Source organism: Lycorma delicatula, chromosome 3, assembly GCF_047948215.1.
Source record: "Lycorma delicatula isolate Av1 chromosome 3, ASM4794821v1, whole genome shotgun sequence".
NCBI classification, from domain to species: Eukaryota; Metazoa; Arthropoda; class Insecta; order Hemiptera; family Fulgoridae; genus Lycorma; species Lycorma delicatula.
The window spans coordinates 126624061-126650857 of NC_134457.1; the positions used below are offsets into that span (position 1 = coordinate 126624061).

The 26797-nt window shown below is 28.0% G+C and overlaps 2 protein-coding genes and 1 long non-coding RNA gene across 3 annotated transcripts in view; 2 read left to right on the top strand and 1 right to left on the bottom strand.

Moving 5' to 3' along the window:
- The window catches only part of LOC142321983 (uncharacterized), a 30255-nt gene extending 22829 nt beyond the window's left edge, over window positions 1-7426 (bottom strand). The window contains exon 1 of the long non-coding RNA XR_012755750.1: window positions 7301-7426. This is a non-coding gene — a long non-coding RNA (uncharacterized LOC142321983). The remainder of the gene's footprint in view (window positions 1-7300) is intronic.
- Window positions 1383-5298, top strand: LOC142321980 (uncharacterized). Its single transcript, XM_075360546.1, has 3 exons — window positions 1383-1538; window positions 3048-3170; window positions 4986-5298. Exons 2-3 carry the CDS (start codon window positions 3054-3056, stop codon window positions 5217-5219), a joined length of 351 nt encoding a protein of 116 aa, XP_075216661.1. The 5' UTR covers window positions 1383-1538; window positions 3048-3053; the 3' UTR covers window positions 5220-5298.
- Window positions 7427-19557: 12131 nt separating the features above from the next.
- LOC142321977 (uncharacterized) lies at window positions 19558-23528 on the top strand. The gene is made up of 3 exons (XM_075360543.1): window positions 19558-19713; window positions 21420-21542; window positions 23197-23528. The coding sequence occupies exons 2-3, from the start codon at window positions 21426-21428 to the stop codon at window positions 23422-23424; spliced, it is 345 nt and encodes a 114-aa protein (XP_075216658.1). The 5' UTR covers window positions 19558-19713; window positions 21420-21425; the 3' UTR covers window positions 23425-23528.
- Window positions 23529-26797: the final 3269 nt, after the last annotated feature.

Below are 26797 nucleotides of genomic sequence, written 5' to 3' on the forward strand. Positions count from 1 at the left end.
TTATTTAAATGAATGGTTATATGAAACAAGTTTATATAAAATAATCACGATAATAAAATCTAAAATAAAATTTAAGACCACGTAATAAGTTATTAAATATGAAAATTTATTTGAGCAGGTAATTTAATTTTGTCAGTGTGATGAGTTTGATTGGGCCAGATACCTACTGTAGGCAAGAATTTGGAACTGCTACCCGACAAATATTCTCGTGAAGTTAAAAATTCCAGGATTGATTTTGTATTTCCGTATTTTTTTAAAGTTATATGGAGTGTGAGTGTAACTTTGTTTAGAAATTGATTTACCGATATGTGAATTAATAATATTTGATACCGTTCTAGAAACTATAGACTTACAAAAATAGAGATAAAATTTTTACTCGAAAATGCAGCTGAAATATTGAAGATCAATAAAGATATTTATTTTGAGAAAATATTCTTTAACTCGTGAAATAAATATGAAAACGAGAAAGTAAAACATTCAGTTAATCAAAAAACTTTCAATTATTTCTATTTTAAACGTCCTAAGTTAAATTAATATTTATGAAAATATATTTTTTCTTAGATATACAATCCTTACAAATCCACAAATTATCACCCAATAAAAATATTCAGAAAAATTTGATAAAAAATCAAACAAAGCATATTTAAAAATTTATTTCAGAACTGTAATAAAAAACTGAATTGTGTAATGTAATTTGGGACGTATATCAGGAAATACCAGTCCAGGAAATGAAGTTAATTTATCAAGGAATATTTAGAGGGACGACTTCCATATACCGTTAAATATCATAATAAAAGAATATGTTATAATTTTGTTTTGATTTTTACGAGGTTAGTTTCGTCTGTAATAATATTACAGTAGGATAGCTATAAATAAAAATGTGGCAATATTTAACAAGAAAGAGTTTAGATTAAGAACTTTTTAAATATATTATATGATTTGTAAATATCCTTTTATTTTTTATATTTAAATAAAGGCGTAATAATTAATGATATATATGGAATTTTATTCAATTTTTTCATCTGTGATTTTATTACTTCGTTAAATAGTAATAAAACTGTTTTCTTTGATTATTATCAAAAGGCCTTCGTATAAGAACGTACTGTGATTACTGTTCAAAGACTGGGAATAACCCATCATTCACAGAGTACATTACGCATTAAAACGATAAATCTCTTTCTACATTACTTAATTTAATTTTTGTTTTTTATACATCGGTGATGAAAATAATGGCAAAAAATACTTGGAAGTATTTTCTTTCTGTGATATTTTTGATAAATTTCTAGTAATGAGACGATAACATGGTAATTATGTTAATTATAACTGTTTGCGGGAATAACACACGATAACAAACAATGCTGTATTGTGACGGAGATCGCTGATCTGAGGTAAGCGCATGGCGGGGAATCACTGTTAGGCGTCTGGTTTTGTATATTAATGGCTGCACTGAACCCTTTATTATCATTACAACTTTATTTTGAGTGGATCAGTATTATTTTATTCATTGAATAATCTGTGTATCATCTGTAAATCTCTTTGTAAGTACAAAAAATATAATTTTTTATTTGTTGACTAGTATTAAAAAACTAAATAATTACTGACCAAATAAACAATTATTTGAGACATAAAATAGAATGTAATATATTGTTTTATTACTTATTCAAACTTTAATTTTATTAATTTAATAAGTAGGAAACCTAGTTAAAAGGAAAATACAAAAAAAAAACAATCAATGAAACGTTTAGTAAGACTTTTCCAAACGAATATTCTTAATGTTATTACTGTTCTCTCAGTTATTAATTCATTTCTAACAAAGTTATTATCTCTAACTTCTAATTAACTCAGATTATTAGATATTATATGATTTTTTTAGTTTTCATATTACATGCTTTGAAACGGTATTCTCATATTACACATTTTTTAATTTTTCCGCCAATTTAGGGTCTTATGTTTGATATATATATTTTATGCATTTTAGTAAACCTTTAGTGCACTTGATACAGTTTTATAGCTTATACTGTTATTGCGTAATGATTATTATAACATTTTAATTCTGAATTCATTTTGAGGTGAACTCAACGTTCCCAGTTGCGGCCATTCGTGTGTTTTTTTTTAATCCTTTAACAATGCTTAATCTGAATCCAAAATCGAAATCCGAGACAAAAAATTTTCATACACATTCATATGGAATTTAAAATAACGAACTGTTTGTTCGTTGAAAATAAATAAATATTGCGAGAAACAACCACAGGGTAATGTCAAGTTCTATGGTAAATACCCGACCTTGATGTGGTGTAAATTAATTCAAATTATTACGCTTTATAACCGTTTTTATTTATCTTTTTTTATGTTTGATTATTCAAAATTATATCGATTGTAGTTCAGATAAATTTTGAATAATGAAATAAAAATAACAGTGTTTAAAAATAAGATATATAAATAATATGTATATCGAATATATATCTGGAATAGGTATATTTTAAAACTACTAAGCCTAATCTTCGATGTGTTACCGAATCTGTTAAAAATATGAGGATAAATATACTTACACTATTATAAAATGTATATGTACAATATATTACGATAAAATATTAAATTTAACATTAAAAACATTAATAAACTTAATAAATATGAAAAACAAAATTTGTGAGAAGCCTCGACTTTTGAATTATTTTATAAATAATAACGCTATATAGCCTAAATATTGCATTTATTTCGTTCTCCTGGAGTCGTAAAGAATTGTAAATGTGTAGTTTTACCTATTTATTTCTGCGTTGTTACGCGGTCTTAATTCTTTTTAGTCTCCTATTAAAATTTAGGAACGTTAATAATGTCATAAAATAAACAATCACGTTGTATTAATAGAATGTAAAAAAATGCTAAATTATTTACCATAACAATAACAATGACAATAAAAACATAATTATTAAAATGTATTTTGTATAATTTTCCTTTTCAAAAATTAAGCTTAAAAATTATTTAATTTCTTAATTTAATAATGTGTAATTTTGTAAATTAATTTCTTTTATCATTAATTTTTAATCAAGGTTAAGATGAAGTTGGTAATATTCACTGCAGCATTATTAGTATGCATCATTTCAACATTATCAACAGCTATACCATTATACGAAGAACAACTACCGTATGAAACTGAAGATACACTTGAAACTGTAAGATCAAATATTTTATACATAATATTACAAATTTTAGCGGATATGTTTAATTTTTTATATTCAAATAAAGAATTATTACTATCAAGAGAGTTCAAGATTAAAAATACATAGTAATTTTCATTTATCCCTTATTATTTGTAATAAAATTTTCAAATTTCGACTAAAAATTGTTCTTTTCATTTATTCAGTCAGTGACTATTGCAAAGCAGCAGCAGAAATATTTAAAAAAATGTACTTGTTTGGTTAAAATACGGAAAATAGAAAGTCACTAAACGGATACAAATATCGTTGAGCAGTAAACAGATTAGCGCAACAAAAAGGAGTAATTATTATATATGAAAATATAACAATAGTAGCTTAATTTAAAATGCAAAAATATTTTGTATAAATAAAAAATTCACTGAGTTATTATAGGATTTTGCGTGAGGAAAAATCTGAGTGGAGGCTGAGTAGAATTCTTATTTAAAATCCAAATTAATTTATTTTTGTATGTTCTTCTGTTACAAGATATAGAAAAGGATTTATGTAAGGATTTATATGTATTCATAAATTACAAATGAATAAAATGTAATAATTCCAGGTTGCCCAAACATCAACCCATGCACCGGGAGTGCGCAGCACCTCCGCCGCTTTAAATACATCTAAAGTTTGTTAATATTAAGAAAAAATAATTGTCCGTCTACAACAAATTATTATACCTAAATTGATCACTTAATTTATTATGATTTTTTTAATCAAAACAAATGACTACCACAGAAATTTCAAGGTTGTACATTTTTATATTTCATATAAAAATGGGTTTTAGTAGATTCTCATTAAAAAAAAGATTACAATTTTGTTATATTAATGAAAAAGTTGCTTTTTTAAATTCAGTTTTTTAACCAAAATCTGTTTTCAATTTAACTATTGAAAATCATTTAATTATCTGTTTCAAATATTATTTGCAACAGATATTGTTATTATTTTATTGCAGTATTGTAGATTATACAAGTGCATAAATTTTTCTGTTGACTAAAAAATCTTTACAGCCTATTTGTATATTTTCATATATAAAAGGTGTACTCATCAAATTTGATTATAAAATTATTAAATTGAGGATATTATTTTTTAAAAACCTTTAAGTACCTTTCAAGTTTTGTATCGTATCGCCGTATCGCTAAAACTCATTTCAAAAATACAATTAAAGTATATATTAAATTGATATATTCTTTGCTGTATATAAATACAAAATTGTAATCAAACAGACGATTATAGCAGTTTCATATTGCATATTACGTAAGAAAATCAGTACTTAATAATTACTAGTTATAGTTTTTTAAAGCAGCTGAAATAAATATTTATTCAACATACTGGAATCATCACATATCTAAAAGAAATTTATCAACATTAAGAACAAAATCAAGCGGTCAACTTCAATTTAAAACCATTTTAATTTAAATATTTTACAGGGCCATAATGGCGATGTAAAATGGTATATTTTGACATGCACTATTTTTATTATTGTTGCATATTTCGAATAAATAATCATTTACATATAAAAAGGCAATGGTTTTTTCTTACGTTTTTAAACTTCACAACTTCAAAGTTTAAAAATTTTTTAGTAAAATTTTAATACGCTATTTAATATTATTTTCGAGTTGTGCTAATTTTTTTCTTAGGAAAAGTGAAGTATTTATTTCTAATAATTTTAAATAGAAATACTTAAGGGATTGTACAAACATCCAAGTGCTTTTACATTTAAAATGTAATGTACACTCGTAAATTGAACTATTCTATTATTATTGCATTTTAATACGGTTTTCCACATTATAGGTTTTAAGAGAAAGGAGATCACCGGAGGAGAAAGGAAGTTTTGTCCTACAAGGAGGACATATTCCCGGTAAAGGTAATACTCTAAGAGGGGAGTACAATTACAATTTATGGCAAGGAAGGAGTGGTGCAAAATTGGATGCTAACGCTTTCTACCAAAGAAACTCTGGTAACCTCCCAGGACCAAAACACGACAGAGGAGGCGGAGTTTCGTTTTCAGTTCCTTTAGGAGGCTAAAAATTAAATTCTTGTATTTTAATAATATTATTGTTATTAATTTATTATTATTTTTACAATAAACTTTTATTAAAATTTACTCCCTCGAATTATTTCTCCATATTTCCTATTTGATGTTAATTTATAAGGCGCTATAAATTTATACATTGCTTATGCACTTTTATGGTGAATTAGACATATAGATATAGTATTTTTAAAGTATATTGCATTTTTATTTATGGTAATATCTACAATAATTCACCTTTTTTGAATAGTAATCAATTCAAAAAACACTTTCATTCGAATGAAAGTATTTTTAAAACTGTATGAGACTGATGATCAACAAAATTATAAACTTAGAACAGAAATGCATTTATGAATTTTCATATGGTTATTATTGTACAGACCTTATATAAATATTTGGATTGATGAATCCTCATTTGGTTGTTATTATTGAAATCTTCTTTACTTGTAATTTAAAAAAAAATGTTCCAGTTTGAAAATGTTAATGTATTTTACAAAACGGATGCTTCATTAACAACCAGATAAGCTGTTATTCAGTGTTATTTGAACTAATAAAATGAACAAACAACAGTTTACGACGTTTTTAAGTAATATTTTCCTTAATAATAAAGTCACTAAATTCAATTTTTTTAGTGAAAACAGTTATAAAATTACAAGTTTAGTTTATTGCAAATTAAACGGCGACAATTGTGAGTAACAGTATTCTTTATTTGTATAAGAGTTTTCGAAAGCAACACAAACCAACTGGACAGTGTTTAAAACGTGGAGTAAACAAATGAGAAATATATTTAAAAAGATTTATAGGTACCAACATTAAAAAAAAATAAATCAAAGCACGAAATAGAATATAAATATAAATCTAGGGATAGAAAATGTGTCGCAAGCATTGACTTTAAATTTAAAAAGATTAACAGGGATACCTGCATAGATGACCCAAATTTAAAAACTGGCTTAAATTGCAAGAAAAACAGGCTTACAAATATTTTTTGAAAAACTGCATTTATTACAAATACTAAAAATGTCCCAAAACAATTAAATAAGAAACTGAAAAACAATAAAGTTGAGAAATTTAAATACATGAGACTAAAGGAATTTTTTTTTTTAATTTGCGTTGTAAGGAAGATAGAGAAAATTGACAATAGCAAACAATCTTTGCCAAAACATCTACCATAAAAAATCAATATCTATAAACATACAGATTAAAAGACACTATTATCATTAATTTAACAATACAATTGGAATACTTGTATGCATCGTAGAATTAATTATTCGATTTAGAAAAGATTATTTTGATTGGGAAGAATTTCTAGAATTATTATTCTTCTTGGGACTATTACTATTCCTTTTCAATAGGGATTTTATTATAGTGTTTTTAAAATAAGAGGGAAACGTAACTGCTTCGGGCCATTTCAACAAAAAGTGTCAATTTTGCCAACCAAGTGCCAAAAACCATACCTTTAAAACCGCCATCTCTACCAAAACTGTCTTAACAACAATTTATCTGGGAATTACTAATTTTTATTACAATTAATTATTCTTTCATGAATTATTTACTTATATTTTTACAGATGTATCTCTTTCCTCAATTTCCAAGTTTTCTGCAGATGATGATTGTGTGACAATCGTAATTGTTATTTAGTTTTAGAATTTTTTAACCTCCGGATCCACCGTTAAGCATTCTTCAGAGGATGGAGATGAATGATGTGTAGCGTGTGTGAAAATGCCATGCCTGACTTGGATTCGAACCCGGGACCTCTGGATGAAAAGTCGAGACGTTACCACTCGCGTCACGCAGACCGGCAGTTTTTAGATTTTAAATAATATTTTTGTAAACTGATTTAAAAATGATAATTATATATAAAATAATATGGAATTATGTTATTTTTTAATACGGTAACGGAATTGTGACCATAGATGCATTCATTTAGAATTTTTTTTTGAACCATGTTTTAGAACGTAAGGCAAAGATCGTAAACCTATAGGCAAAATTTAAATGTAAATGAAAATAAAATTAGTATTACATGATCGTAACTTTTTTATTCTAAATATTAAATACTGTATACTAGAAACCATCTTACCGTATTATTTGATATAGATAATCGAATTTTCATGAAACTATTATAAACGATTTACATATTTTACAGTATTAGTTAAACTGAAAATTAACGACTGTTAGAATATTGTTATGAAGTACGCTGATTAATAATTGTCCTATCAAAGAACCGTGACCAGGTCAAAAGATAATAAAATAACTAAGATAGAGACAGAAGTAACATGAGATTGGAGGGGCATAACATCACGTTATCGCATAATAGATATTATTAACCGTCCGATCTCAGATATTCATGTAAATAGAAATGTAATGCTAATGAGAGATAACAGAGGTGGTTCTGACGTCACACAATACATTTCCTTGAATAAGCTGCCGCTGAACCTAACTCCACTATAAAGATTACACAAACTACCGTAGCATTCTTATTACTACTGCTGTTACGCATGTTTCCTTCATCGTTATACTAAGAGTTCCATACCTCAACTTCCAGTATCAGCCCGGTATTGAACCGTTTATACAAGAGCGTGAATTTGAACAAATTAATATCCATCACAATAAACCAAAAACAACATGTCATCTATCTGAATTTAAATACCGATTTGATTACCCCAATATTGTTTTCTCTTTTCTGAAAATAGACGGCTATAATTTGCAAGAAATTGTGATGAAATTAGTATTTAGTTATTTAATGAATCCAATCTACTTACTACAGAAATATATTTCTTCTACAACTAACTAATCCTTAAATTTCATTAATAAATATAATTAGTGTTTAATAGTTTAAAATATACCTGTAATTATATTTCTTTATTACTACATTATAGAAAAATCAGTTTAATTTGGATATCAACAAACACGATAAAAAAAGTTTTAATGACATATTTAATGTTGCTTGTTTAGTAATTTGTAGAAAAAAGTATGGAATTATGAATAAAAAAATTATTACAAGATATAATGTTTATACCATACTCACTATTGTAGCTATACATCAGAAAGGACATTCATCATTAAATGTCGTTAATCCCTTATAATTAAGCCCAGAAAAGAACTTATAAAAACCAGATAATTAGACATATTATTTAATAAATCGACTATTAGATTATCTATTCGGGGAAGTTTTCGTGTTATTTTGCCGTTATCCTTCACTCATCTTCCAACTTTACTATTAAATTATATAATATAAATTTAAAAAAATCTGAGTATAGATATCATATGATATCACAAGGAATTCACATTTTTATAAATTAAAAAAGTACATACAATTATATAAATTTTATTTCATTAACTTCTGATATTTTTCATAATTTTTTTTATAGTTATTAATAAATTATTATTTATCGTAATTTTTTTTACAATCAGAGGTTGATAATTAATATAAATAAATCAATAAATTTAAATTAAAAAAAAAGTTAAAAAAAAGATGACGTCTCATTCGAACCGATGTGCCTTCCCCTTATAAGATCCAAATATTTCATTAATTAAAATTTCATTTGGCTATAACTCTAGAACTAATGAAAATAAGGACCACTTATAATATATTGTTGAAAAGTTTTTAATGAGGGCTCATTACTTCAGTTAAGAAAAAGTTCAAAATCCAAATGTTTTGGATTTTGGGTTTTTTGGGCACTTTTGGTCCAGTCGATTGCAACCATAAAAGGAGATGCACAGCTAGATGTTACAACAGTCCTAAATTAAAAATTTCAATAACCTACGGCTAATCGTTTTTGAAATGCGAGATATGTACGTAAAGACATCACCCCGAAACTAGTCAAAATGGATATTTCTGTTAAAATCTGAAAACCGAAATATTTTTCACAATCACAATAATTCCTTTACTTCGTTTAAGGAAGTAAAACGTTGAAGGTAATTTCCTTTTAAAAAATTTCTTTTAGTTCTCGAAGTATTTGATTTTAAAAATGCAAAATTCTTTATAAGACTAATAAACGGCGGATGATACAAGTCCGACAGAACCAAAGGAGAAACATCAGAATTAAAGTTCAGGACACAATTTGTAAGAACTAAGTCAAGCGCAGAATGATTATCAAAAAATTCATGATTATCATTGCATACAATATTTAACTTTGCCAAATCAACAAACTAAAAGATAGATTTAGCTTTCTGTTTAGAATAATAATTTACGTATCAGTTAAAAGATCTGTCTGTCCAAAAAACACCTGCAGAATTGAAATCACCCATTATATCAACATCATAATTTAGGGCGTCAAGAACAACCAATAACAATTTAAAATAATTCTCAACAATACAATGCGGTAAAATCTGAGGAAAGTATAATACAGAGATCAGGAGACTCCTTTCACCAGGACGTGGCACTTCAACCCATACCACTTCATTGAAAAGCTCCAAGTCATGTCTTCAACAACAACTGATTCTACTGTCAACAGCGATAACAGAACCACCACCACCACCACCACAAGCCGCCGAGCCAACATAGTGGCTGTCTGCTCTAAAAATGGTTTAGATATCAGGAAAGAAATCGACATCTACATGCTGGTCTGACAACCAGGTTTTTTTAGGCCAACAACAGAAAACTCTTCAAAAGCCATTGAGGCAAACTCTTCTCATTTAGTCCGACGACCTCCTCACATTCTGATAGTATACCGAAAGGGTCATTAGCCTTAGTAGAACCATTCTCCGTAGGCATTCCAAGATACTTCTCCACAATAACTTCTCATTAAACCTTCCATAAAAAGGCGCAAGTAGTATACCACTAGGCCAAATAACTGGATTCATGACCTTGTAAAATCAACATCAAGTACATCGATATGGAACGACTTATATGATTGTATTTCATTTTAATCGTCGACACTTTACGTATGGAAGATTTAGTGATTTTGTAGACCTTGCACATCCTGTGAAGAAACTGTAGAAGCAAATCTGGATACAAAAAGGCACTTCTTTGGAGAAGCTAAATCTGTTACCGTACCACTAGAACCAACTGCGACCCAGTTGGTTCAGTCATCGACTGAACCAACTAAACCATATTGGCTTCCTAATCCGAGAGGATTGATTACCACTTACAAGTTCAAGGCGGACACTTGTTTTCTTTCTGCCAGTCACTTTAGCCCAACTATTCATATCATTATCAGGCGTTATACTCTTACCTATAGGAGAATCCTCGTCAATTGAAATTAATACAACTTTGTACATTCGGATTACATTGCCATCAACTGGAATATTGATATTACTAGTATTGTCATTTAAATATTATGAGCGGGTTTTTTGTCAACTACTGGCCCCTCCATTCAACAACGAAAGTAAGTCAACATTATCTATTTTAACCTGCAAAAAGCCTTCGACAAAGTGCCGTTTCATCTACTGCTACACAAATGATAAAATTTTGGCTTTGATATGAGTTACATTGGTTGGTTTGACTCCTATCTGCATATCAGAATATTTAGAGTATGTTCTGGTGGCTCTATCAGCCTTGTTTTATTTCTTCGGAAGTTCCTCAAGGCTCAAACCTTGGCCCTCTGTTATTCCTGTTATTTATTAATGAAATTTCTCATGTGATTGATGATAATTTTCTACTGTACGCAGGTGACTTAAAACTGTATATTGTTATTGGAAGTCATGCTGATCATTTAAAACTTCAGGATAATATCTGTACAGTGTATTCTTGGGCCCAAACCAACTTGCTGCCTATTATTATTGACAAAAAAAAAATCTTGTTGTTCTCAAGACAGACAGTCTCTTCATATTTCCAATACACTATTAATGCGGTTACAATTGCAAGTTGGTCTCGGCATAACTTTTGGGTCAAAAACTTTCTATGGTCAGGCATGTTGAGGGGATGGTCAGCAAGGCAAGACGTATTCTTGGTCTCGTTTGATGGTTGGCAAGGAATTTTAGAGGGGTATTCACCTGTCTCACTCTGTATAAATCGTTGGTACGTTGTCATCTGGAGTACCTTACAGTAGTGCGGAACTGAGGCAGAGATTTTACATCTGCAATGATCGAGGTTGTAAAAGAAAAATTTATCCGGCTCTTGTGCAAATTCCATTTTCCTGTCAATTTTACTAATGAAGTTTTGTAAATAAATTTTGAAGTCAATTTTTGAAGTTTTATCTAATGAAGTTTGCAGACAACTTGGCTATCCTTGCTTAAATGACAAAGAAATTTTTTAACTTGTTGCACTTTCATAGTTTGATGGCTGCTCTGGCTTGGTGCTGCGCGTTCCTTGTATGAAAATAAGAAATTTCAAACTTTTGTAATTGAGTGAAAATCTGATTTGTCTCCGAATGCAAGATGCACAGATATTGCTAATGAGTATAATGGGAGGGTTGACTTCTTTGTATAAAATGAATAATTATTCATTAAAAGCCTCAAGTAACTATTTGCGTAACTTGACAATTATATTGATTTGTGGTAATTTGTTATTTTTTTGTTTTGTGTTCAATGTACAATTGCAATGAGACCAAGACTTAAGTAGCTGCTCTGCTGAACAAATAAATAAATAATTATTATTTCTAATGTATACGTTACAATTTGTTCAAACAGTAAACAATAAACAATCCCTCCAATGGCCCAATGAGAAAAAATATATCTGACCTGCAATGAGAAGAGGAGTATTATGATGATATAAATGAGGTGTAGTTTTGTGCAGACTCAGGCCAAAAATTCCTGAGATGTGTGGTTAATTGAACCCCAGCCACCAAAGTACACCAGTATCCACTGTTTATTATTAATTATTTAATAATAATTATTATATAAACGAATAGATATTTGACAAAAACATTTTTGAAATTATCAAGAAAATAAAACCAAAGTTAAAATAAAGTTTAATACCACATAATAACTCAGAATAAGTTAACATTATAGCCAGTTAACATACGAGGGGCTGGCGAAGAGGAAATTCTTGTATTCTTCAGCAGCCCGATTCCTCTAAGTCTTCCTGTTAAGCCATTTTCATCTGAAAGTAATGGAAGGAAATTACTTTCCTTCTAATGAATTACTTTCATCTGAAAGTAATTTTCAGGTTCTGAAAGTAATGTGGAAGGAGCAGGATTCACAGAAGGCCCCAGGCTTTGACTTAATTACTAACAAAATGCTACTTATGTTTCCTTTCAAAGCCATCCTGTATATAACACAACTCTTTAATGGCATCCTATGTCCCAAGTGCTTCCTAACGGAGTGGAAAGTTTCATATTTCCAATGGTTATGATCCTGAAACCAGATAAACCTGATATGGGATATCTTTGTAAAGGCCAATAAGTTTGTTACCTCATTTTGTCTAAAATATTTGAGAAGCTTTATTTTATTTTTTTAATATTTTATTTATTTAATATTTCAGAGACTGTGACCTAATCTTGAACATGATCATGTTATTCCTAATCATCAGTTCGACTTCCGAGGTGGTCACTCTACTACTGAGCAAACGCATAGACTTGTTGAGTTTATCAGCAAGTCCCTTGATTAGAAGAAAATACTGATCGTCTACTTTCTTGGATGTTCAGTAGGCCTTCGACAAGGTCTGGCTGCCTGTCCTGTTATACAAGTTGAATGAGAGCCTACCTCGATAAGGCGCGCACCCATGGGGAGCTTCTGGGCCTTGAGTCCCCCAAGAATAATTCATAAAAAAATGTTTAAATATAATTGAAATCTGAAATATTATCATTACAAGATTTTGAGAAATCTTGTAATGACAAGATTTCTCAAAATCAGTCCATCACTTGGCGTACGATAGTTTTGTAGCAATGTAGGATAATATTTAATGTTTTGTATGACAGTCCTTAAACCAGATCTGACAACGCTGTAAAATACGAACTGTAGATCTCTGTTTGGTTTAAGCTATCAAGCGTCAAACAGTTTATAATTTTACCCAGAGTTAATTTTCCTTAGTACTTTTAGGAGTGTAGTTTACTTACATTGTAGTATGTACATTTAACAATTCATCAGTTTACAGTGTTACAACACAAAAACACACCACAGACATAATAACATAAAACATAAAAACGCCACAGAAATTATTGAACAATATACTATTCAAATTTCTAATATGTTTTAGGTATCCCTAATAGTGGCAGATAAAAGAAAACAAAGTTCAATTTTTAGTTTCTGCAAAAGAACGAATAAAGAGGATGATGATAATGTCGCAGCTGTAACTGTTTCTTCAGCTCCTTTAACGTCATTAACTAACGACGCCGAAATACCAAAACATTTACACGATATTGGATCATATAAAACAAAATATTTGACTTCAGACGAAAAACTGAATTTATTTTATAAGTGTTGGAAATCAAATCTTCAGTTTTAATTTCCGACAAATCCAAAAAACAAAAGAAATCCCTTTCAATATTCCTGGTTTTCAAAATTTAATTGGCTAACATATTCGACAATAGACAACAGCGTTTACTGTAAATATTATTTTTTATTTCCGTTTACTGGAGTGGGAGAAACAAAGCTACAATCTGCTGGGTGTTTAGTAGAATATGGATATTAAAATTGGAAGCATGCTCTTCAATATTTAGAAAGTCATCAAGTAACTCAGTATCATAAAAATTCTATTTTAACATTTGAAAATCTTCGAGACATCAAAAGTAAAAAAAAATAAATCTGTACTTGATCAGACTGTCACAAATAATCCTCAACAGGCTGCCGAAAATAGAAAAACGTTGGAACCAATAACAAAAATTATACTTTGTAACCGACAATGCATCCCCTTAAGAGAGCACAAAGATTATGGAGAATTTTCTTTACCTAACGCACTCAGGTTTAAAGAAGGAAATTTTAGAGCTATCTTGAGAACAGTAGAGTCAGTCTAGTGATCAAAATTTGATTAAACATTTTCAACAATGTGCTAAGACTGCAACGTATATAAGTTGGAAATTCCAAAACCAGATAATTAGTGTTTGCAATAAAATAATTGTACAAGGTGGTATTGTGCAAAACATCAATGAGTCACAATATTCCAGTTAATGGGTGATGAAACTTGCGATTTTTCTAATACTGAACAATTTTCTTTATGTGTCCGCTAGGTTGACTGTGATAGTTTAAATATATGTGAACAATTATTACAATTTGTCCCTGTGATTAATACAACAGGAAAAAATTTGGCCAAAGTTTATGGAAACTTTTGGAAACAGAATTACGGAGTTAACTTGAATTATCTTATTGGGCAAGGAAATGACGGAGTTTCACATATGAGTGGAACATTTAATGGCGTGCAGTCAGTTACAATGACCAATAATGATTTTGCTAAATGAGAGAGAATAATACAGCATTGTTCATGCTGATTTTAAATATGAAATCAGAATTCTACTATCTGGCTTAGTTTTATTGTAACTACCATTCCTATTTTCAGGTAGTATGATGCTTACTGAACAACGAATAATCATAAGAATTGTATTATTTCTGTAAATGTGATATGTATTATTCGTCGTTTCATAAATGAAATCGGGCCAGTAAGAGTTTTGCAACAAATTTTTATATTTTTTGCTTATTATGTAGAACGCTTAAACATTGTTTATTATTTATTATTGTATATATTTGTCTATTACATATATTTACCATGTATATTTTAAAATAAAATTCTAAATTATAACAGATTTTGATAATAGGAATATAGTGTCGTTACTTTTTTGATATCAGTATCGTTTTGTTAAAAACAGTTTTATTTATATTACAGAAATTTTTGTTCTTTGAACGGAAGAAATTGTATCTGCGAGACTCTTACCGCACGGTTTACAATTTCATTGTAATTTTTTTGGATATCACTGCGTTTTGTTAGATTATTTTTTATGAATTACTGATTGTTATCTTATGGATTTATTATTAAAATTTATTGCCTTTCTAGAACAAATTGAATTTCACGGCCAATTTGTTTTTTTGATAGTCATATCATTCACTTCATACCGTATTTTTCCCTTTTTTATAAAACTAGTATAATCTCTTGTAAACTGATACTTTTATTTTTTTTAAAGAAGTGATGGGGATTAAAAAAAATTTTTCATCTTCAGTACTTTCATTTACATAACAGCATTTATTACTAAAACATGCTGCAGTAAATTTTGTTTTAAATTTTATTATTTTCAGTACATTATTAAGTTTTTGTACGCTACCTACAAAAACTACTAGATAGCAAAAACTACCAAAGCTAGCGCTAGATAGCAGTACTATGAAGTGCTGCTACCTAGCGGAGCGATTCGTAGTCACCGTAAAAAAATGAATAAAATGACATATTCGAGTCCCGCGGTTCATCAAATGGAAAAAAAAGTTGCCTTAGAAAATTTGATGTATATTTTGAAAGTATTCTTTATTACTAACCTAACTGAACTGAAATATAATGTTTCCACGCTTATTTTTTCCCCCATTTTCATTTCACTGTTAGGTTAGGTCATGTTTAGAACTGTAAACGTAGTTCGTTGACTTCGTCGCCTCTTACCGACGAAGTTCTAACGAACTCCGTGATTAATATGTAATGTTTAAGGAACTTCGATGGAAGCCTCTCTACATGATATTGTATTGATCATGTTCATTAATGATTTTTGTAATAGTGTGACAGATTGTAAATTTTACTTTGAAAAAAAAAATAAATATATTAAGTTACAAAAATGAAAATTAATTTCAGCAGGTAATTTAATCTTTCAATATAGTTTAATTGAGCCTGAAACCTTCCGTGGGGAAGAAATGGGAATTTGGGGATTGATTCGGTATTTTGTTATTTTTGGAAGATATATCGAGTTTGAGGGAGGGGAACTTTGATTTAAAATTGGATTATCGATACATGATTACATTGATATCGTTCAAGAAATTATAAATTATAAGAAAAAAAAAAATTATTCTGAGATGCAGAGCACCAATATTGAAGATTAAGAAGGATATTTATTTTGGAAAAAGATTGTCACTTTATAAAATAAATATGAGAATGAAAAAATGGAAAAGTTATTTATTTTAAAAAGTTTCAAGTATTTTTATTTTATACGTCCAAAGATGAATTAGTATTTAAGAAAATATATTTCATTTCTTAGAAATACAATTCTTAAAGATTTAATCAGGAAATTTAGATAAAAATCAAGATACTAAGATTACAAACTTAGTTCAGAGCTGTAATAAAAATGCGAAGTGTGTAGTGTAATTTAGAACGTAAATCAGACAATACAAGTTCAGGATATGTCGTTAATTTATCAAGGAATATTTACAAATACGAATTTCATAGACAGTTAAATTTTGTAAGTTTAATTTTCATTTTTATGAGAAAAGTTTCATCGGTAATAACATTAGATAGGATAGCATTCTTGTCGCAAAAATGCGACAAGAAAATGCGACAAGAATTAACAAAAACTAGTTTAGATTAAACAAATTTTTAAATATGATTTATAAACGTCGCTTATTTTTTATATTTAAATAAAGGCGTAATAATTAATTAAATATATATTAAATTTTATTATGCATTTCCATTTGATTTTATTACTTCATTAAATTATAAGAAAACTGCCTTCTTTGATTACACTGGTCAACATTATTTTGTCTCACGAGTACCAATAGATGTACTTAATGCAGTTTTTATCTTGTTTTCAAATATGTTTTAGGAATTTCTCCATCAGCCACTATGTTTTCGTAATTTTAATCTTTTTAAATATTTTAGAACGTTTTTCGTCCATTCGTCCATTGTTAAATCAAAGCTTTTAAAGTATTGTAAATATGATGGAACCAAATGAGCTAACTTAAAAGGTAGCGTTGCTACTTTTGTGCAGGTTCAGACGTGTATAGACATGTACAAGCGTGATCTAATGTAACACACATTCATCAGAACGATTCCAGTTGTGAGATAGTAGTGAACTAGTAAACATATCATTGTGAGTGCTTTGCGTGTCTGAATTATTATATATTACATATTTACAACTTTATTTCTTTTAATTAGTCGTTAGGTACAAAATGCCTAGAGTTTTATTAAATCATCCTAGCAATTGTTTTTATGCATGTGGTGAGGGGACGCTCAAGTCCCAAAGGCGAAACCTTACTCCATTAGTAAAAAAGTGTTATGAACTTTATTTTGGGTGTAAAGTCGGATACCAAACAAGGGCCTGGGCCTCACATATCTGTTGTTTATCGTGTTGTAGGGTTCTTAATGCATGGAAAAATGGCACATGCCACATTCTATTTGCTATCCCTATGATTTGAAGGGAACCCAAAGATCATTCTTTTGACTGTTAAACAAACATTAAAGGGATTACGTCAAAAAAAAACATACAGTGGTGTACCCTAACTTGCAATCCACAATGAGACCAGTTTCACACTGCGAAGAATTGGCCATACCAAAGCCTCCAGAACATGTAACATTAGATGGAGAGAGCTCAGAGTCTGACGGAAGTAAGAAGAAAAATAAACATATTCTGGTAATACAAGATTTGAATAAAGCAGTTTATCTGAGCCTCATTTACTGACTCAAGAAAATCTTAACTAACTCATACGAGATTTAAAATTATCTAAAAAAACAGTCTGAAATGCTTACTTCCCGGCTAAAAGGATGGAATCCTCTTCAAAAAACTATTTTTCTGAAGAAAATGGCTAAGTGTTTTGTAATGAATTTCTTCTCTTATGGAGACACTTTTTAATGAAGATAATTCAACAGAATGGCGTTTGTTCATTGATTCCTCTAAAGTTAGTTTAAAAGCTGTTGTGCTTCTGCATAATGGCAATAAATTCCCATCAGTACTTGTAGCTCACTCTGCTAGTATGAAAAATACATATAAAAACTTTAAATTTATATTGGAAAAGCTTCAATATGCAGTGTATGAGTGGAATATTTGTGGTGATTTGAAGGTAATTGCACTTATTCTTGATCTGCAGCTTGGTTACACAAAGTACTGTTGTTTTTTTTTGTGCGAATGGGATAGTAGGAACAGAAAAAACCATTTCATTAGAAAACAATGGTCTAAACCCGAATAATTCATTCCTGAACAGAAAAATGTGAAACATGACCCACTGTGTAATCCTAAAAATGTGTATCTACCTCTGTTACATATCAAACTAGGATTAATGAAGAATTTCATCAAGGCCATGGACAATACTCCTGGTTTCATGTACTTAAAACAGAAGTTTTTAAAATTAGTGTTGCAAAAATTAATGAAGAAATATTCGTGGATCCACAAATACGATCACTAATGCATGATGAAAAGTTTGAGGAACTATTGAATCCACTGAAGAAAGCGCCTTGACAAGCATTCAAAAATTTTACTCGGAGTTTTTTGGGAAATCAAAAGAAGGAAAATTACCGTGATATTGTCAAGGATCTTATAACATGTTATGAAAATTTGGGTAATTATATGTCCTTAAAAGTACACTTCCTGCACTCACACCTAGATTTCTTCCTGGAAAATCTTAGCACAGTGAGCGATGAGTACGGGAAACACTTTCATCAGGTGATTTCAGCTATGGAAAAGAGGTATCAAGGCAAATGGAATCCTAATATGCTGGCCAATTATTGTTGGACCATCAAGAGGGATTTTCCACAGGCGAAATATAGCAGAAAATACTTCCTAGGTGAGTCAAATATTTGAATATTGTGTAATTAAGAATGCAGAAAATATTAAAATGTTTGAAATTATAAATGCCTGTCTCTTGGAAACCTTGCGTCATGGGAAAAAACCGATATCATATTTTAATTCAGGAGAAAACTTTCTATCAGAATCACATATTTTTCTTCCTGAGACAAAAAAAATTATTTTTTGTTTCCCAGTATTATTAATAAAAGATAGTAGTAGTATGAAAAGTAGTAGTACCGATGAAAAGGGTAGCAATAGATAAAAATGGGACAAAAATTAACAAAAACAAGTTTAGATTAAAAACATTTAAAAATATGATATGTAAACATCGCTTGTTTTTTATATTTAAATAAAGGCGTAATAGTTAATTAAATATATATTAAATTTTATTATGTATTTACATTTGTGATTTTATTATTTCATTAAATAATAAGAAAAATGCCTTCTTTGATTATATTAATAAAAGATATTCATATAAAAACGTAGTTTGATTATTGTTCACAAAGAATGGGAATACCATTATAAAGGTATTTCCAATTTTTAAAAAATACATTTTTAATATGAAATTTAATTAATTTTTTTTGTGTTTTGGTGATGAAAGTACTGGCAACAATTACTTGGAAATATTTTTTTCTGTTTTTTGATAACTTAATACTAATAATGTATTAATGAAATAGGATGAGGAAATGGTAGCGTGGTATTTATTGTGATTGTGATACTTTAGGGGAATAACAGACAATAATAAACAATGCTGGTTGGTGACGGAGGTCGCGATCTATAGTAGTCGCAGGGCGGGGAATCACTGTTTAAGCTTTTGGTTTCATATATTAATGAACTGCAATGAACACTTTACTATCATTGCATCTTTATATTTTGTGTGAACCAGTATTATTTTATACATTAATTTATCTGTATATCATCTCTAAATCTCTCTGTAAGTACCAAAATATAATTTTTTTATTTTTTGAATGGTATAAACGATAATAATTACTGATCAAATAAACAAATATTTGAATAATTAACAAATATTTGAAAAATAAAATAGAATTTAATACATCGTTTTATTACTTATTAAAACTTTAATTTTATTTATTTGTAACTAGGAATTCTAGTTAAAAGAAAAAAAAAAAAAATACTGCGAGAAACAATCAGTACTGTCTAGTTCAAGGGTACATACACGACCTTGATACGATATATTCTATCAATTCTTTTTACAATTCAATTTTTTTATTTGATTACTCAAAATTTTATCGGTTGTAGTTTTGTTAAATTTGGAATAATATAATAAAAAAAAATAATAATGATTAAAAATACGGTATATAAAGTGCATATAACTAAATCTCGAATGTCGTAGGTATATTTTAGAATTGTCTTAGTTTTCGACGTATTAACGAATGTATGATAAAGGTGTATAACAAATAAACAATACGTGATAAATATATTAAATTTAACATTACACACTATTTACTAAGATAAGCATACGAAAAACAAAATTTAGTAGAAATCTCTGCTTAAGAATCACTAATAAATTATTGTTTAAGTAATTTACTTATGGTATGCAACTCACGAATGTGTTGCATTACGTTCGTCCAGAAATGTACAGAACTGTAATAAGTGTAGTTTTACCTGTTTATTTTTCCATTTTTATGCGGTCTTAATTCGTTTTAGTATTTATATTGCAATTTACGAACAAAAATAATGTCATAAAGAAACAAATATAGTGTATTAATAAAATGAAGGAAAGCTAAATTATTTACCACATAATCTAAGTAGCCAGATATTTTATTTATTACAAGGTCGGAGTACTTACTGTTACTTCTTTGGAATTTATTCCATGTTAACAAAACAAAACTATTAATCTGTAAATTATTTGTAAGTTAAAACAAAATTAATCCAAATCAAAATTAAATGTAACATTTTCCTTGTGTAAAACTGAAGCTAAGTTGTGTGGCCGATACCTCGCTCTTTCTATGATGTGGGTATATTCACAATTCATTGTTCACAAAGGATGGGAATACCATTATAAAGAGTATTTCCAATTTTAAAAAAATACATTTTTAATATGAAATTTAATTACATTTTTTTGTAACCTACAAAAAACTATTGATCAGCTAGATTCTTAGGTAGAGTTTAAATTCTAAAATCATCTATATACTTAATACAATGCAAATCGAAGTAGATTTTGTCTTATATCTTATTTTAATTAATTATTAAATATACTATGCTTTTAACCAGGAAATGAAAGAGTTTACTGAATTTTTAAAAAGTAAAAAATATATTCGAAATCAACAGAAAATATAAGAGAATATTTAAAGATGAAAATTATTATGTGGGGGAGTATATTATTTTGGTTATATGGTTAGCGCACAGTAGGTAGGAAAATGTTTTAAACGATTGTAAGAATACCAGTAAGATTTTGTTTGACTTTTGACAAAATTCTGATAATAATATGACCAGACTGTACATGTAAAAAAGTACGAGTATTATGCAAGCAGTGGTAATAAAGAAGATTTTAATAATTTATTTCATATAATTTTTGAACGTTTAAAATATATTATTATTTAATATTTATTTAGTTGTTTAATTTAATGATGTAAAATTTTGTAAATGAACGTCTTATTATTATTTTTTTTAATCAAGGTTAAGATGAAGTTTGTAATATTCACTGCAGCATTATTAGTGTGCATCATTTCAACACTATCAGCGGCTGTACCGTTATACGAAGAACAACTGCCTTATGAAACTGAAGATACATTTGAAACTGTAAGATCTAATAAATAATATTTTATAAATAATATTACAAATTTCAGTGGATGTGTTTAATTTTATCAAGAAACTTCAAGATTACAGTATATTCTCTAATTTCTTTTATTAATTGTAATAATTGTTTTAAATTTTGACTGAAAATGATTATCTCTCTTTATTCAGATTGTGATCATTTCAAAAAAGTCTCTGAAATCTTAAAAACTGGTAGGAACGGGGTGAAATTATCAAACAAGCAATCAATAAAACGAATAGAAATGTCGCTGAGTAGTAAACAGATAAAAGCAACGAAAAAGGAGTATTTATATGAAAATAGAACAAATATTTTAAATAAATAAAAAGATTCACTGAGACTTAAAATTTTGAGTGAAAAAATATTTGAATCAGGCAGAGTGTGATTCTTAATTAAATTTCAAAATAACTTATTTTAATACATTCTTGTGTAATAAGATATTTTTAATGATTGATATATATATATTCATAAATTACAAATGAATAAAAATATTATAACTGTAGATTGCCCATCAACCGAGCGCGCGCAGCCTCTCCTCCTCAATAAAAATACATAATACAGTTTGTTAGTTTGAACAAAACGTAATTACACAACTATATTAATTTGTGATACCTAAATCCATAACTTATTTTACTACGATTTTTTTTCTCATTACAAGTAACCTGCTACAGAAATTTCCAGCTAATATGTTTCAAACAAAAATGGGTTCTATTTAACCTAGATTCTCATTAAACAAAGCTTACAATTGTTATAATAATGGAAAAATGATAGTTTATAAACTACAATCATTTTTAATTTATCCTTTAAAACATTTAATTATCAGTTTCATAATAATATAAAGTTTGGAAGAGATAGTGATGCATTGTTTATTGGTATTATTTTGCTGCAGTATAATATTTTATACGATTTTATATTTTATATGCTTTTTACAAATATAGATATTTTTTGTTGAAAAAAATCACCAAATCACGACAGCCTATTCAGATATTTTATAGATAAAGAATGTGATCATCAAATTTGGTATAAGTTAAGTAACTGAGGGCAGTATTTGTTAATAACCTAAAATACATGCCAAAATTTAGAATTTTCAGCTATTTTGCATCGCCAAAGCTTATTTAAAAATATTATATGATTAAATTATAGTAAGTGATAGGCTAACCAAATTAACTGAAATAAATATTTGTTTAACGTACAACAACCATGACAGATTGTATAATCAAACTTTATCAAAAAATAAATAAGAAAATTGAATGGTTAACTTCAATATAAAAACATTTTAAGTTTAACATTTTATAGGGCCTTAACGGCATCATAAAATTGGTAACATGTCCAGTATTTAATACTATTTTGAATACGTAATAACTAATATATTAAAAGTGAATGTTTGATTTCTGATGTTTGAAACTTTATAAATTCAAAGTTATGAAAATTTATTGTAAAATTTTTAATGTGATATTTAATATTATTGGGGTTATGGTAATTTTCTTCTTAGGAAAAATGAGGTATTTATTTTTAAGATTTTAAACAAAAATATTTGAGGGACTGTATAAACATCCAGTCTTTCACATATAATATTTAATGCATACTCATACAAGTAAATTCTATTATTATTATAATTTAATACCATTTTTGATGTTATAGGTTTTGAGAGAAAGGCGATCGCCAGAGGAGAAAGGAAGTATTGTTTTACAAGGAGGACATACACGTGGTCAAGGTAATTCTTTAAGAGGTGAATACAATTATAATTTATGGCAAGGAAGGAGTGGTGCAAAACTGGATGCTAATGCTTTCTACCAAAGAAACTGGGGCAACAACCAAGGACCTAAACATGACAGAGGAGGTGGAGTTGTGTTTTCAGTTCCTATTTGAGGCTAAAAATTAAATTCCTGCATTTTAATATTATTATTGTTATTTATTTATTTATTTATAATGAAAAATTATATATTTTTATAATAAAAGTTTATTAAAAATGACTGAGTCTTATTTCTTCATATTCTTTTTTTGATATTATTTTATATGGTGGTGTAAATTTTCACGTAGATAGAACCATTTTATGGGGAATCAGATGACGACTTGTAGTATTTGTGTCATATATTACTGTTTCATACATGGTCTAACATGTTTGAGACCATCTAATCTTACACATTATCTACAATAATTTCCTTTTTGTGATACTACTTGATCTTTCATGAAACTCTTCTTAAATTTATGTACGTCTGATGATCAACAAAATTATTAACTTAGTACAGAAATGAATTTATTGATTTTCATATGGTAATTATATAAATCTTTGGATTTGGAATCTTCATTTGGTTGGTTGGATTAAAATCTTATCTTAATTTTAAAAAAATGTTTATTTTAAAAATGTTAATCTCTTTTATGAAAGTGATGCTTCATAAACAACCAGATTCTCCTTCTGCAATTTTAAACAAAGCTTCTATTTATAATAAAAATAAAACAAATGTATCTTGTAAAAGAAATTAATTGATCTTCTTGACTTCAACTGCACAAAGAAATTAGATATTTCTTTGAAATATTTCAGTGAAGCTTCTCTGAAATGAGTTTCATAATTTTTATAAAAAGCTTTAGAATGCTTTATAAAGTATTTTCAAAATGCAGACTTGGGAAATAAGCTTTAATGGTTAGTTTTCTTTATTGATACATATATTAACATACAAAATTTACAATTTTTTGAAAATAAGTTTAACTTTGGATAATAATGTGTATTTTATTTCTTTAGTACCCATAAAATTTACTATTTTTTTGATAAAATCTTGTTCAATGATAAATTTATTTTTCAAAGTATTTTGCTTTGTAAATTTTAGATTTATCGGTGTAAGCAACTAATTATTATTAAATTCTGCTATCTGGAAAAAATGTTATTTAAATTAAAAGGCCTTCATGTCAATCTATTCAAGATAAGATTTTTATTATTAACATTTATTATTAAATAAAGTCTAAGAAGTTCATTTTTTTCTAAAATGAAAGGGTCAAGTCTAATCTCCTGGTGTATGAACTAAAAAATTAATCAGGGGAAATGACTAAAATTATATTTATCACATCTATAATCTGATGGAACGAAATGAAAAGAGCGAAATGACATCTTAAGTAGATGTTAAAATAGAGGGGGGAGGGTTATTTTATTAATATAGACAGATAATTTCCAAACTAAAAATAAATTTAATACAAAATTATATAAAAAAAAGTATTGAAAGTACTTCCTTTTAGCTTTTTTTTATTGGTATATTTATTTTTGAAATTTGTCACATATCAATAATTGTCTTTGACATACATGATCATTCATTTAACATCAAGAATCTCTTTTGTTTTATAACTGTCGTAGACTTCCTCCAACTAGATGTAATTTTTTAGTGTAATTTTTTTTTTTATCAAAACATAATAAAATATGTTTTGGATAAAGTACGAAAATGTGCAATTTATATGCCATGTGTTCTGATTCACTTCTCCATTCATTCTTACTTAGAACCAGTCTATTTCTTACATACTTACCATCAGCTATTCATTCATATACTCGTCTCTATATTTAATCTATTTTAGAACCTTATTTCTCTAGACACTAATCTTGGATTCTTTGATTCAGTACAATTTTTCATTTTATGTGCTACATCTTGCTACAAACCTTTTTCCTGCTTTAAATAAAATCTTCTTATTTTCTTTTCTAACAGATAAACTTTTTAATCAGTTGTGGTATGTAAAATAACAAATAAGAAGCTTTTAATCTTTGTTTTATAAATAAAAATGATTTTCTTTGACATACAATAACTGCAATAAACATCAAGAAGCTCTTTTGTTTTGTAACTGTCGTAGACTTCATTCAGCTAAACATAAATTTTAGTGTCATATAATTAATCAAAAGATAAAGTATGAAAATGTAAAGTTTGTTATTTGACATCCTACCAGTTTAGTTCATTACTCCATTCGTTTTTATTCAGAACCAATACATTTCTTATAAGCTGTACATCAGCATATATGTTTTACATACTTAACTAAAATTATATTTATAACATTTGCAGAATAATGAAAAGTAATGAAAAAAAAAATTGATTAACATCTTCAGTAGTTCTTATTAAAATTAGCTTATTAATATTGGCAGATAATTTCCAAATATCAATTAATTAAAACTAAAATAAATATACTACAAAATTAAAAAAAAAAAGAAACATTGAATATTTTCTTCCTCATAACTTTCTTTTATTGGTATATTTATTTTTGAAATTTGATATACTAATGATTTTCTTTGACATACAGTAGTTTTGTTTGTCAAAGAAATTCTACTTTTTTTTGTAATGTCATAGATTTCTTGCAACTAGACTTTATTTTTTACCTAATATACATTATTAAAAGATAAAGTACTTAAACGTACAATTTATCTGCCATTTTACTAATTTAATTCACTTCTGCAATGGTTCTTAGTCATAACCCATCTATCTCTTGCATGCTGTAATATCAGTTTCTGTCATTATATTCATCTAACTGTATTACCCTATTCTAAAATTACTTTCTTTTAGAACCATATTCATTAACCCTACTGGATACTTTGATTCAGTTCAATTTTTCATGGTATATACTACATCTAAGAACAGACTTTTCTTCTGTTTTGCATTGTCATTTTGTAAAACCTTTTTAAACCTTCTAATTTTGTGTTCTATCAAATAAACTTTTTAATCGGTGTTGGTGTGTTACATCCCATATAAGATATTTTATTATTTGTTTTACAATTAAAGTTTTCTTTTTATTTTCTAAATAATTTGGGTGCCGGCCTCTGGTGGCACGAGTAGTAGCATCTTGGCCTTCCATCCGTCGGTCCCTGGTTTTTTTCCGGGTCAGGCAGGGAATTTTCACATGCTATAAAACATTCATCTCATTCTCTGCAGCAATACCTAATGGTGGACCTGGAAGTTAAACAAAAAAATAAAAAATAAAAAAAAATAATTTGGGTACCAGCATATCTATTTTTAGCGAAAAGAGAACTTTGCTCTTACACCAGTCTGATTATTTCTATTATTTGTATTTTGCTACCTAAATAATAAGATTCTGCAGCTTCTGGTACATTGAATTCGTCTATCTTAACATTTATTTTCTTATTATCTTCTTTTCTGTCATAATTCATGACATTTGTTTTCCTATTATTCACTTCCAAAATAATTTGTTCTTCATAAATGAATCCATGTCATTCATTATTTCTTCGTTCTTAGTTTCAACCAAATTAATAATATAAAAA

Excerpts from the sequence above, each read along its gene's own strand:
- LOC142321980 (XM_075360546.1), top strand. The coding sequence starts at position 3,054 with ATGAAGTTGGTAATATTCACTGCAGCATTATTAGTATGCATCATTTCA. Across the intron at positions 3,171-4,985 it reads CTGAAGATACACTTGAAACT|GTTTTAAGAGAAAGGAGATC; the intron begins GTAAGATCAAAT and ends TCCACATTATAG.
- LOC142321977 (XM_075360543.1), top strand. The coding sequence starts at position 21,426 with ATGAAGTTTGTAATATTCACTGCAGCATTATTAGTGTGCATCATTTCA. Across the intron at positions 21,543-23,196 it reads CTGAAGATACATTTGAAACT|GTTTTGAGAGAAAGGCGATC; the intron begins GTAAGATCTAAT and ends TTGATGTTATAG.